Source organism: Temnothorax longispinosus, chromosome 12, assembly GCF_030848805.1.
Source record: "Temnothorax longispinosus isolate EJ_2023e chromosome 12, Tlon_JGU_v1, whole genome shotgun sequence".
NCBI lineage: Eukaryota > Metazoa > Arthropoda > Insecta > Hymenoptera > Formicidae > Temnothorax > Temnothorax longispinosus.
In genome coordinates this window covers 3,302,062-3,315,397 of record NC_092369.1, presented here as the reverse complement: position 1 = coordinate 3,315,397, position 13,336 = coordinate 3,302,062, and the positions used below count along the sequence as shown (strand labels likewise).

Sequence of the window (13,336 nt, the reverse complement as noted above, 5' to 3'; positions counted from 1 at the left end):
TCAGATTTGTTTTCGAACAGCTGGACGACGGACGCGAGTCCGCGCTGTATCTTGATTATAATAAACGCTGAGATTCTCTCTTTGATTAAACGCGGAGTTTCCATTATTTTCGTGAGCGACGGGAGTGAGTGCGCGAGAGTGAGCGAGTGTGTGACAGTGTGACTCAGAGAGCGCAACAATATATATATATATATATATATATATATATATATAAAATTTATATTAATTTATATAAGGGGCATTCCATGCGAAGTGATCCACCCTAAAAAAATTTTTTTTCTGATCGTGCTGAAATCTGCAGTCTATTGCCCTATTGACCATAATTATTCACACTAATTTTTTTGACATTTGTCCAACGCGTTGTCTACTTACAGGGGTTTAAAGTTTCAGCGTTGAGGCCGTCATGTTAAACTTCACATATCGATAATTTGTTGTAAACATTACCGATTTAAAAGAATGACCAGTGATTTTTTAAGTATTTTTTACACACTTTCGAGATATATTATGCATTATTAATAAAAAAGGTTAGTTAATTGATATTTTTCAACATTAATATTAAATTCAGATTTTTCTTTAAGATTGGCATCTTCGATTTTAATAAAAAAATGCCAAAAAAAAAAAATTTTGTCAACAAAAAAGTATAGGAAGTCCAAGATGGAGAAATCACTCCTTAGTAAGTTACAACTCATTTTGTGTGCGAACTCATGCCTGCGGCGCGGCGGGCACCGATATATCGGGAGCCGAAAGCCGCGACGTTCCACGAAACTCGCGATTTTCCATCGCCTTTATTATAAGTCAGCCGCGCATGTGTATAAAAATATGATTTCTATTCAATTTTGTTTTGAAAATATGTAAAATATAAGCATGTATTATTATAAAATTTTTAGCCACAAAATTTTCCTGCTCCTACTGCATCGATTTAAGTGTTTAAGTGTATTAGACGCCGCAAAAAAAATGTACGGTGAAAAAATTTGGTAATGATACATACTTATAGTTTACGCATTTTCAAAACAAAATTGAATAAAAATCATATTTTTATACACATGCGCAGCTGACTTATAATAAAGGCGATGGAAAATCGCAAGTTTCGTGGAACGTCGCGACTCTCGGCACCCGATATATCGGTGCCCGCCGCGCCGCGGGCATGAGTTCGCACACAAAATGAGTTGTAACTTACTAAGGAGTGATTTTTCCATCTTGGACTTCCTATACTTTTTTGTTGACAAAATTTTCTTCTTTTTTTGGCATTTTTTTATTGAAATCAAAGATGCCGATCTTAAAGAAAAATCTGAATTTAATATTGATGTTAAAAAATATCAATTAATTAACCTTTATATATAAATAATGCATCATATATTTTGAAAGTGTGTAAAAAATACTTAAAAAATCACTGGTCATTCTTTTAAATCGGTAATGTTTACGACAAATTATCGATGTATGAAGTTTAACATGACGGCCTCAACGCCGAAACTTTAAACTCCTGTAAGTAGACAACGCGTTGGACAAATGTCAAAAAAATTGGTGTTGATAATTATGGTCAATAGGGCAATAGATTGTGCAAATTTCAGCACGATCAGAAAAAAAATTTTTTTAGGGTGGATCACTTCGCATGGAATGCCCCATAAATTATATATAATATATATATTAGACTTCATACTTGGTTAATGTATAATTTAAAACACAATAATTTTCAGTTTTCTTCGATTCAGGAAACAATTTATAGTTCTTTTTATCTCATAAGTCGAATCGATATCGAACCGATATCGAATCGTTGATAATGGACAAACATGAAAAACATTGAAAATCTTGAAAGAATTAAGTTATATATTATATTGCTACATGCTACCAAAACAGATTGTTTGCTAAATTATCATAACATCGAAATAACCTCGAAATATTTGAAACTATCGATGTTCAACAACACCTGCAGAACCGCATTGTTGAGATCTGATAGAATCGATATTCGACGTCGATCTGATGCGCATATCTCGACGAACATAGTATTATATAAATAACGGGGGAGAACACGATAACCGGGGCCCCTTGATTTGACTGTGGTTTCTGGTAGTATTTTTTACGCTGAACAAAAAATTATATAGGTCTTATAGGGCTAACTGCTTTAGTTTTCGAGATATGCAGTATTAAAGCTCAAAATAAATATAACTTGGTAAATGTCTAGATTAAAGGCGACCTCACCGATTTCAATGACTTTGATATATGTTGTCAAAGTCACGACCCCGAGTGACCTTCAGAAGGTTTTAGCCGTCGCTCGTTATTCATTAAAAAGTTATTAACAAAAAAAAGTTTTGAAAATATAGCAGCTATTTTGAGTATTGGAAAGCATAATAACTAATATATATGTCGAAATAGTTCACGCATACACTTTCCACGCGAACCGAGGTTCACGCACACCCCCCCCGTGCTTTCGGGGGAGGTGCGGTAGTCCCGAAATAGTTCACGCATATACTTTCCACGCGAACCGAGGTTCACGCACACCCCCCCCCCCCGTGCTTTCGGGGGAGGTGCGGTAGTCCCGAAATAGTTCACGCATATACTTTCCACGCGAACCGAGGTTCACGCACACCCCCCCCGTGCTTTCGGGGGAGGTGCGGTAGTCCCAAAATAGTTCACGCATACACTTTCCACGCGAACCGAGGTTCACGCACACCCCCCCGTGCTTTCGGGGGAGGTGCGGTAGTCCCGAAATAGTTCACGCATACCTCACACCGGTGAGATCGCCTTTAATCTAGACATTTACCAAGTTATATTAATTTTGAGCTTTAATACTGCATATCTCGAAAACTAAAGCAGTTAGCCCTATAAGACCTATATAATTTTTTGTTCAGCGTAAAAAATACTACCAGAAACCACAGTCAAATCAAGGGGCCCCGGTTATCGTGTTCGTGCCAAATAACGGATCGCAGTCCTGAGAAGTCCGCGTATCTCGATGAATACAGTATGTAAATAACGGATCGCAGTTTCTACGAAAGCTGTGCGGATCAAAACGCTGTTGTCTTTCTTCACCATACCGTGTGTCAATATCCATGAAGTAACGGGCCTCACACATATAGGCTGTGTTGCGCAAAGTGCACGCATGTACACAAATATATGAGGTTAGTTTTGCTTAGATTTATTAAACTTTTAACAGTAAAAATCATGATTGACTCCAATAAAAGAGATGATTATTATGTAAATAACAGATCGCAGTCCTGAGAAGTCTGCATATCTCGACGAATACAGTATGTAAAGAACGGATCGCAGTCTCTACGAAAGCTGTGCAGATCAAAACGTTGTTGTCTTTTTTCACAATACCGTGGCAATATCCATGAAAATCCGGGCCTCACACATATAGGTTGTGTTGCGCAAAGTGCGTGCATTTACACAAATATATGAGGTTAGCTTTGCTTAGATTTATTAAACTTTCAACAGTAAAAATCATGATTAACTCCAATAAAATAGATGATTCTAATACAGATTTTACAATAGCCATAATTTTTTGATAAATTTTTTATCACAATTAATATATTTGTTCTCTTGTATAGATAGCTGGATGATCATATTTTATTTAAAATGAGCAGCAGTGATGATAATAGTTACTCATTGTCGAGAAAGCGTAGGAGATATAATAAGCTTTTCTTAGATCGTAATAGTATTTCTACAGTGAGTCGACAAACTTTGACACGATGGTCAAAATATGGTACGAGTAAAAATAAAAAAGTAAAATAACCAACCATTTTCCTCATTTCAAGTAATGCTAATAATATTAACAGCATTATTACATCATAAAACTATGGTATTGTGGGATTTGGGTGAAAAAACGGTGCACGCCTGTTCAATAACAGTGGATGTATTTTAGAATAAAGATGTGTGTTACAAAAGGGAACTGTTCGCCGTGATCGCCGTCTTATCTCTCTCGCCTATCTCCTCGCCGGCTTCTCACGCGCTCTCCCTACTTCTCCTATTCTACTTCGCTGAGCTTTCGCGAAAAGCCCCGACTGCCTTCCTCGACGCTCGTGTGTCCGAACGCGTCACGCGCTTGTCGGTACTCGTAACGGGTGTCCCTACATCTCGGCCATCCTGATAATCGTCTGCCCCAGACGATTCTGAATCGTAGTCTTCGGCGTGTGAGTTCTTCCACGGCTTCATGGAGTCGGCCGCAGTCGTTATTTTCTGAGGCCCTTCGCCATCGATTTTTTCTACTTCGTAGCGATCATTGGCGTTTATTTCTGTAACCCGGTATAGCCCCAGAGTTTTTTCTCGTAGCTTTAATCCTGGTCCGAGCTGAGTTCTGCGGATACCGACGAGATCTCCCACGGTGTATTTCCTCGCGGCTTTCCTTTTTCTGTCGAATCCACTTCGATTCTCTTCCTGTACGGTCAGTATTTGTTCCTTCGCTTTCGCTCGAATTTCTTCTCTTTCCTCGACAAATGCGTTTGCAGTTTCGTCCTCGATGATTTCTTGCAGTTGCGGTTTCTCGTTCGTTCTCATCTTCGTCCCCGTTAGCAGCTCGAACGGCAATACTCCTATGCTTCGTTGGTGTGTGCAGTTGATGGCACGCTGCGCTTTGCTCACATGCTTATACCAATGCAATGGGTTAGGTTCTCGATCGAAAAGCTTCGTTAGGATGGTAATGATGATCCGATTAATTCGTTCGACTTGGCCGTTGCCCCGCGGCATTCCTGTCGTTATCAGCGTGTGATGAATTGCTTCTTTTTCGCAATAGTCTTGAAAGTCATTCGACGTGAATGCTGTTTCCCTGTCAGTCACTATTCTTCTCGAGTTTCCGAATGTTTGTTGCACGATTCGTAATTTGTCCAGTACTTCGCTTGTTCCGGTGGATCTCGTCGGGGAAAATCCACGTGAATTTTGTGAACGCATCTACTGCGACGAGTAAATGGCGATAATTCTTCTTGGTTGATTCCAACGGTCCTAAATGGTCCAGATAAAGCGTCTGCAGCGGCAAATCTTCCTTCGGGATGGGATTCAGAAATCCCTCGGGTTTTCCTCCTTTTTTTGATCCTAGAATGCACGAAATGCAATTCTGTATATAGAATTCAATTTTCTCTCGTAGTTTGTCGATCCAGTACTTGTCAGAGATCAAGCTCTCGATCTTTCGAATGCCAAAATGTCCGATCTCGTGGGCTCGCTGTATGACCTCGGTTTGCATTCCCTTCGGTATGACCAATAGTTTATCGGTCTCGCTCGTCTTATACAGAAGGTCATGCTCGACGACGTAACCTTTGTAGCTTCCGGTCAACAGTGCCTGTCGTATCAATTTTACTCGTTCGTTTGTCTCTTGCGCTCTTTTAAGTCGTTCGACAAAGTCGTTTCGTATTGCGTATACTCCGGGATATCGGCTCAACGCGTCGACGTGCATCATCCTCTTGCCTGGCCGATGCTCAATCGTGTAGTCGAATTCCGTGAGAAACATGCCCCATCGAGCCACACGCGAGACCATGTCTTTCTTCTCCATCGTCCTCTCAAAGGCTGAACAATCTGTAACGATTTTGAAAAATATCCCATGTAAGTATACACGAAATTTGCGTAGGGCCTTTATCACCGCTGGGACCTCCAGGTCGTAGCTCGCATAATTTCTTTTTGCGTCGGTCGTCTTGAGACTCATATACTGAACTGGATGCAGCTGCCGATCGTCTGGACAGCGTTGCAAGAGAATTGCTCCGTATCCTTCTTGAGAGGCGTCCGTGTGCAATTCTGTTTCGTATTTCGGGTTGTAAATGCGCAAGACGGGCGGCTCCGTGAGTATTTGCTTCAGCTTCTTGAATGCTTCGCATTGGTCGTCGTCCAGCGTGATTGCGCTTTGTCGTCCACCTTTCAATGCATCGGTTAGCGGCCTCACGATGTTCGCATATCCTCCGATAAATTTTCGGAAGTGGCCTGCCAAACCTAAAAGGCTCTGTATTTGCTTGATAGTCTTTGGTTTCGGAAAATTGACTAGAGCTAACGTCTTCTTCGGCGACGGCTTGATCGTGCCGTTCTCTACAACGTATCCTAGATATTCAATTGTTTGGCAAAGTAATTGACATTTTCCCCAATTGATCTCAAGTCTGTTACTCGCTGCAACTTCTAATACTCGCTTTAATTTGGCTACGGCGTCGTTTTCGTCTATCGCGGGAATTACAAAATCGTCCAAGTATGCGCAAACAATTCCTTCTTTGATCAATTCACAGAACGCGTGTACAATAAATCGCTGAAATACTGTGGGCGATGTGCAGAGACCGAATGGAGCTCTGAGAAACTCATATTGTCCCGACGGCGTTACGAACGACGTATATTTTTGACTTTCTTCGTCTACACGCACGTGAAAAAATCCGTTTCGTAAATCTAGCGTGCTAAAGACCCGCGCGTTCACCAGCTTGTCTATCTGCTCGTCGATTATTGGCAACGGAAAGTGATCTCGCACGATTTTTTTGTTTAAATTTTGAAAATCTATGCACACTCTGGCTTCGCCTTTTTCTTACGCGCAACTACTATCGGACTCGCGAATTCTGAATAACTCGGTTTAATTATTCCTGTCTCAAGCCAATTTCCGATTTGTTCGTCTACTTCGTGCTTTTCCCGTTCTGTAAGTCTCCGCGGACCTTGCCAGATTGGCTTTTCATCTTTCAAAATAATCTTTAATTTTATCGGCGACTCCATTGTTTTATTCGGTTTGTAAGAATCTACTAATCTTTTTACTTCGTTACGACACGCGACGCTTACGTCTAACCCGATCTCTACGTTTTTTATCTCGTTTTCTACTTCTATGTTGAGAATCAAATTTTCCCCTTCAGATAATTTTATTACTTTTGTCTCGTTCTTTTTTATATGCAATTCGGCTACGTCTAATATTTCGCTATCGATCATGACGCGATCTGGAATGTTGTCGACGTTGACCATATGGTAGGTAAGTGGATAGTTTACTTTATCGACCACCATGTCGATTTTGCAGCGACTCATGGTGCGGATCTTCACGTTCTTTGGCCCCTTCAGAGCCTCGGTTTCCGGATCATAGTTTGGTGAACCCAGTTCCAAATACTGGTCCACGTGCATCAGATGGTAGTCGCTCGCTGTGTCCACGCGACTGGTGACGTCCTTCTCCCCGATTCGGATGGTTTTGTAGACTCTGTTGAGCCCTGCGCCTACGCACAGGACTTGGCTGGTACTCGCTGTCGTTCCGCTCGTCTTTTCCGACTGATTCGTGCCTCGTGCACTCGGGCCTCGTGCTCCGGGTTTGGTACAATTGCGAGAAATATGTCCAAACTCGTTGCATTTGAAGCATTTGGCTCCGCTTTCTTTATGCGCGCAGTTTCGGCTGAGATGTCCGGTCTCCCTGCAGTTGTAACACCGCGGCGTGGGGGTAGTGAAAGCTTCCTTCGCTGCTGGTCCCGTGTTACTCGCCCCTTTCGTCGCTGACTCATGGCCGCTCGTCGTTTTGGCCGCCGGTTTCTCGCGACCTCCTTTACCGACTTTACTTTTGATTGCCTCGTAGTACACCATTTTGTCTTTAAATTCAGCATACGTTTTAGCGCCGTAAAGAATGGTTTTGTTCGATTCGTAGTCTTGTATACCATCGATTACGTATTGAATGATTTTGGGCTCCGATAAATTTCCTCGCTTACCGATTTTGCGCATATGCGGAATATACTCCTGGTACGACTCGGTCGCAAGTTTGTGACGCTTCGTGAGGAGCTGATGTATCTCCCGGCTGTCCACTCTCGTCTTAAATTCGTCCTTAAGAGCCCTCTTCAGGTCTTGCCATGATTGAAAATTTTCCTGAGATTCAAGCCACAATTTTGCAACGCTTGCGAGGGATTTTTTCGCGAAAACCAATGTTTGCAGCGAATTCCAATTATACAGCGCCACGTCTTCTTCGATATGTTCTATCCACTAATCGATCGATAGAGAGATGTCGTCGCCTTTGAATTTTAGTATCGTGCTTTCGACGTCTCGAAATTGTATTTGATTTGGGGAGGGACCAATGGCGCCCAGCGGTAATACCTGTTGTGCTGTCATGGCTGCCTGCGTTTGTTTCAGCCGCTCGATTTCTTGCCGGAGATGTTTGTTTTCCGCGGCTGTTGACTCAGCGCCCGTCTCATTTTTTTGTCCGCCGATCGTTTCGCCGTTTCTTTGATTTGGCCTCTTTGCTGCAAGATGACCGTCTCCGCTTTTCTTCAAACTCTTGAACCGTCCGGTGAGACTACACCTCGCACGTGTTGCAAAGCCTTTCACTTTTTTCCCTTTCGTCCTACTTTCCCTCGTCTTCGGCGTTACAGGAAATTGTCCGTGTAGTTCCGCAGCCTCACCTGTCGCTTCGCCACTCGATGCTTCGTCTTTCTTCTTCTCGTCTTCGTCTTCGGCGTTACTTAACGGCTCCTTCTTTTCGTCCTCTGTCTTGCTGCTTCCCTCGTGCCGGACACGTGGTCAGACACGAATTCGGGTTTTTTGTCGTACAGTTTCGCCTCTCACGTCCACGCACTTGTCTTTTCACATCCCGGACGAGCTCCCAAAAGATGTGGGATTTGGGTGAAAAAACGGTGCACGCCTGTTCAATAACAGTGGATGTATTTTAGAATAAAGATGTGTGTTACAAAAGGGAACTGTTCGCCGTGATCGCCGTCTTATCTCTCTCGCCTATCTCCTCGCCGGCCTCTCACGCGCTCTCCCTACTTCTCCTATTCTACTTTGCCGAGCTTTCGCGAAAAGCCCCGACTGCCTGCCTCAACGCTCGTGTGTCCGAACGCGTCACGCGCTTGTCGGTACTCGTAACGGGTGTCCCTACAGTATTTTTTGTTTTTGGCACGTTTCTACGTGGAAATTTCTGGTTCTTCCGATATGCAATCTTATAGATCAGAATAAAAAATCTTTAAATTGTTATTGTAACATCAATAATGAATCAGGAAAATTATGATTATTCTGAATTAATAAACCCTTCGATTTAACAGTTTGCTAGCTATGTAAATGTTAATTCTTACTACGACATTAGAATAAATGATTAGAAAAATATATCAAGACTAATTGCAAAATAACATACATTCTAGCTTTATTAAACAAAGAGAAGAATTTCCACGTCATATCATATGTCGAAGTAAACTGTTTTATTTTAAACCGAAATATTATTGCTCTTGAATAAAAGTTTTGCAGTTCTGAAATGGGGAAAATGTATAACAATAATTATGCAATCATATACACGTACTCATCGTCTCTCGATTTACGCAGTACTTTTTATACGCGGTTTTTTTAGATGGTACTATATTTACGCGGTCTCAGTTTAATGTACTGGCAGACTTCATTTACACAATTCTCAACCTCGTAAAAAAAACCCACGTGGAACGAATATTCCGCGTAAATCGATGGACGAGTGTATATTCTTAATTCCAGTATTGATATCATATCTTTTAGCTTTTTGATTGGTAGAATTGTTTTTTCCTTATTTTTTTAACTTTGTGAAAGTTTTTTACAATAAGTTTTTAAAACGTTTTACATTTTCTACATATTGTTTTTATTTATGATCGACTTTTAATGAAAATAAGATTAATATTTTATGTACATTGCAAAGAAAGTGTTGCGCGTGTGGCCGCAGGGCATGGTCGTAGTCGCTGCATCTCGTCGGTATGACAGGAATCATAACTTGATTCCTGTCAACTTTAACCGTTAATATCTCGCTTCGCGGGGCAGAGCGACACTTTTTTCTGCCAGATTCGGTCGTTTCGTGCAAAAACGCGTCGATTAAGCCTAAGTTCAACAAAATCGGTGAGAAGGCCACTATTCTGCACATTTACCAAATAATTTATTAATTTGTCTGTTATAAATTATGTTTAAACACAAAATATAAAATATTTTAGTGCATGAACTCATTGTAAGTAAGAAAGTTGAAATTATAGACAGACTGCCATTCTTTTTAGAAAGATATTTTAATATGTTAATCACATTTCCCACTTGTCTGTGGGCATTATGCATAATGACCGGTCAGTTTGATTAATTTGAACATTTTTGCTTTTATTATTCAAATGTCCCGAAAGAAGCGGGCATTATGCATAATGCCCGGCCATTATGCATAATGACCGGATTAATCAAATTGCCCGTAACATATATATATATATATTCTGTATGTATTAAATTCTGCTGAATTAAAATAAACTGCTTTTTGTATATTGTTTGCAATCACACACAATAACAGTTTAGCCAAATATCTTTATCAGTTTTTAGTAAACTTGAAAGAAGCGTAAAGTGTAGACAGATAGCCCCGGTCTCCTCTATTCAGAAACATTTTTTAAAAACATTTTGTGCTGAATGGTTGAGACCCACTAAAAACGTTCACTGTGGCTACTGTATATGATTATACTGTGCTTAAAATGTCATGAACCAATCGCAGAGCCGTATTAGCATTTTAAGATATTACTTAAGACAGTCTTGAAATAAGAACAAACTATAAGACCTTTTTTTGTAGATATTTACTTCATGATTCTTTTAATCATGAATATTTTGCAAATAAATGAAGCGACAATACTAACTTTTAAAAACCTTTATTATAGAATCAAGAATAAAAAACTCTAATTTAAGCCAAATCTTCCTGCTGTGAAATTATGAAATGTCGATGCGTTTTTCAACATCTGCGTGGCATTTTTTAAGATGTTGTCGAAACTACCTTTTGTATCATCATCTTTTTGGAACTGTATGAGTATCACGAGATACGTCGTGACGGCACCAGCGATCTAAAAAATTAAGTTTTTATATTTATTTGTATCTAAAAATTAGAGTAGTATGCAGATAAATTATTAATTTTTTACCGAAGTTACGAGAGTTCGATCCAAAATAAAAAGTCCGCACGCTGAAAATTCTAAAGGACGGTGTAGGAGCTGAAGCGAAAAAATCTCGAGTTGTTTCTTTTCTTCTCTGTCGGAACTCATCGATAGTAATTGACTGACCAAAACTGCTGTTTTCTTTCCCTAAAGATAGTTGTGTAAACCGTGCATAATATTATAGAATGATAGTTATAAAAGCAGGCCACATCGACATATAGTATGGTCTGCGCTTAGGTGTAGAAAAATATGACCGGTGACTTATCGGTTGAAGAGAAGAGATAGTGACTAGTAGAGATTGGAGATCTTTAACCAGAGATCAGACAAACTGTTAACAATCTCTGATTGGCTTCGTCGTTTGGGGTCTAACCGGAAGTGTGAGAGAGAAAGATATATAAAGCTAACCAAGAAATCCTAGCTGACCTAGCTATAAGTGTTAGTCAAAACTAGAGCTCGGAATACCCGGGGTACCCATCTGCTCGTCCATTACCCATTACCAGTATACAGATCTGGACAGGTTCTGCGGCCACCTAGAGATATTTCGAGTTAGGTTAGGTACCCGTGCGGGTACCTGTACGATACAGGTACACGAATTATCCGGATACCCGCGGAACCGGTCCAGATCCATATACAACGGGTAACGGGCAAACGGACGGATACCCGGTTACTCTGTTCTTTTTCCGAGCTCTAATATTTATTCAACAATCAAAATAAACCGCCATCAAAAATGTCATATCTGGTTTAAGTCCACAATGGCACATTGTCCGATCTCTGGTTAAGAATTTCTAGTAAAGGTCTCAAGTTGTCTTTTTCTACCCAGTGGTGTATTGACCTCTACCTCAGTCTCTTTGTTTAATTCTACCGAACACTTTTTGAAGGCTTTCATGTAGAGATCGCGTAATCTATACTATATGTCGATGGCCATATGCGAGTAAGGGCCAGCACATATATATTGTCGTAGCGTCTTACGCCTTACGTGAAAATCTTGCGTTACGCGACACGTAAACCAATCTTACGGCAATGCACAAAGAAAAACGTAAGACCTGCGGACAATTTATTGCATATCCCCGTAGGGTTCGCAATCTACTACCAATACTATCCTTCTCCTCTCACTTTAACCCTTTGGACCAACGGCTTAACGTCTCTTTCCGAAAGACGGAGCCCAGTTTTCTCCGCATAAGGGCCTCAATCTTGCACGGAGGGGCGCAGCTTTTGGAAAAATATTTCATGGCTTTAGTGGACTCGAACCTGGTTCCTCAGATTACGAGTCTGGCGCTCTACCACTAGACCACACTGCCGCCCTAAAAAAACGTAATGTAACGTAACAAATTTAAAAAGAATAATCAACTATGATTGGTCAATTCTTGTGATTCACGACTTGCGACACCCATTGCAGATCGGCTCTAAGGCTGGGTCGTAACTGTCGTAAGTCATATGTCGTAAGAAATTGACCAATCACTAGTTGATTATTCTCCTCAAATTCGACTGTAATTGGTCAATTTTCTACGACACACGAGTACGAGAGTTACGACACCCATTGTAGACCAGCCTTTACAGTTACGTTACGCTCTTATTTGCTGCCGTAAGATTACTGCAAGCAGGTTGCAATGTAGGCAATGTTATTGTGCGCTGGCCCTAAGGCGTAAAACGCTACAATATACGTGCGCTAGCCCTAAAGCACATCAAATATGAATTGATTTTAAATACGCAATAAAAATTATATTATTTTAAATATTTATTTAAAACAAAAAAATTTGGAAATCTTAAATGTCTTGAAAGTTTCTTAAAAATCAACTATTGTTATAATATATTGTAGTAGTCAACATGCATCAATATATGTTTTCCATACGTGTATAAGAAACATAAATATACTAAAAAAAAGTAAAGGCTATCAGGGTCAGACGCACATCTACGTGCGTAATATCAGAAATAACTGATTTATTGGTCGTTTTAATTTATATCGATCCGTACGTTTTAGCTCAGTTTTGAGCCATCTTCAGCGGTAGTTATCTAGGAGATTAGTTTCTGAGATGACCCATATCAAATTGCAAAAGAATATTATTAATTCTCAAAATGTCACAGATTTTTTGCATCATGCATATGTCACGGTTTAAAGTAAATTGTAATTTATGCTCATAAACTTTTGTCGTTGGCAAATCGCGTTTTATTATTGGTACATTAAACATTGTGGCGTTGTCAAATCTTGTTTTACTATTAGTACATCAAAATCTATTATTTTATGTTATTGCCTTGACTCATAATCCTGACCAGTGTTTTGACCTACGACATGTCTCTTCTTGCAATATCTTTCATATCATTGTTGTGTGTCGTGCCGACAAGATCGTTAAGTCTCCTCGCAGAGAGTGTTAAATTTACATATGGCTCTGAATTCCACGTTTTTTAGACTGATTGGTGAGTTTTATAAGGTCTCTTTTTTCAATATCTCAACATTAATTTAACATATTTACAGATATGGATCAATTGGTCTATGTTTCCAACACAGTTTATGAAACTTATTGTTAGAATCAGTAAATCGC

General features: G+C 40.1%; 2 protein-coding genes across 3 annotated transcripts in view; both read right to left on the bottom strand.

Annotated features, from left to right (window-relative positions):
- Positions 1 to 6,446: 6,446 nt before the first annotated feature.
- LOC139823236 (uncharacterized) lies at positions 6,447 to 8,192 on the bottom strand. The gene has a single exon (XM_071795618.1). It carries the CDS (start codon positions 7,630 to 7,632, stop codon positions 6,448 to 6,450), a length of 1,185 nt encoding a protein of 394 aa, XP_071651719.1. The 5' UTR covers positions 7,633 to 8,192; the 3' UTR covers position 6,447.
- Positions 8,193 to 10,507: 2,315 nt separating this feature from the next.
- LOC139822648 (gustatory receptor for sugar taste 43a-like) overlaps positions 10,508 to 13,336 on the bottom strand; it is a 215,015-nt gene continuing 212,186 nt past the window's right edge. For both annotated transcript variants that reach the window (XM_071794558.1, XM_071794559.1), the window contains 2 exons: positions 10,788 to 10,946; positions 10,508 to 10,712 (listed from right to left, as the gene is read on the bottom strand). In XM_071794558.1, the coding sequence (XP_071650659.1) occupies positions 10,551 to 10,712; positions 10,788 to 10,946 (321 nt within the window). In that variant the 3' untranslated portion in view covers positions 10,508 to 10,550. The remainder of the gene's footprint in view (positions 10,713 to 10,787; positions 10,947 to 13,336) is intronic.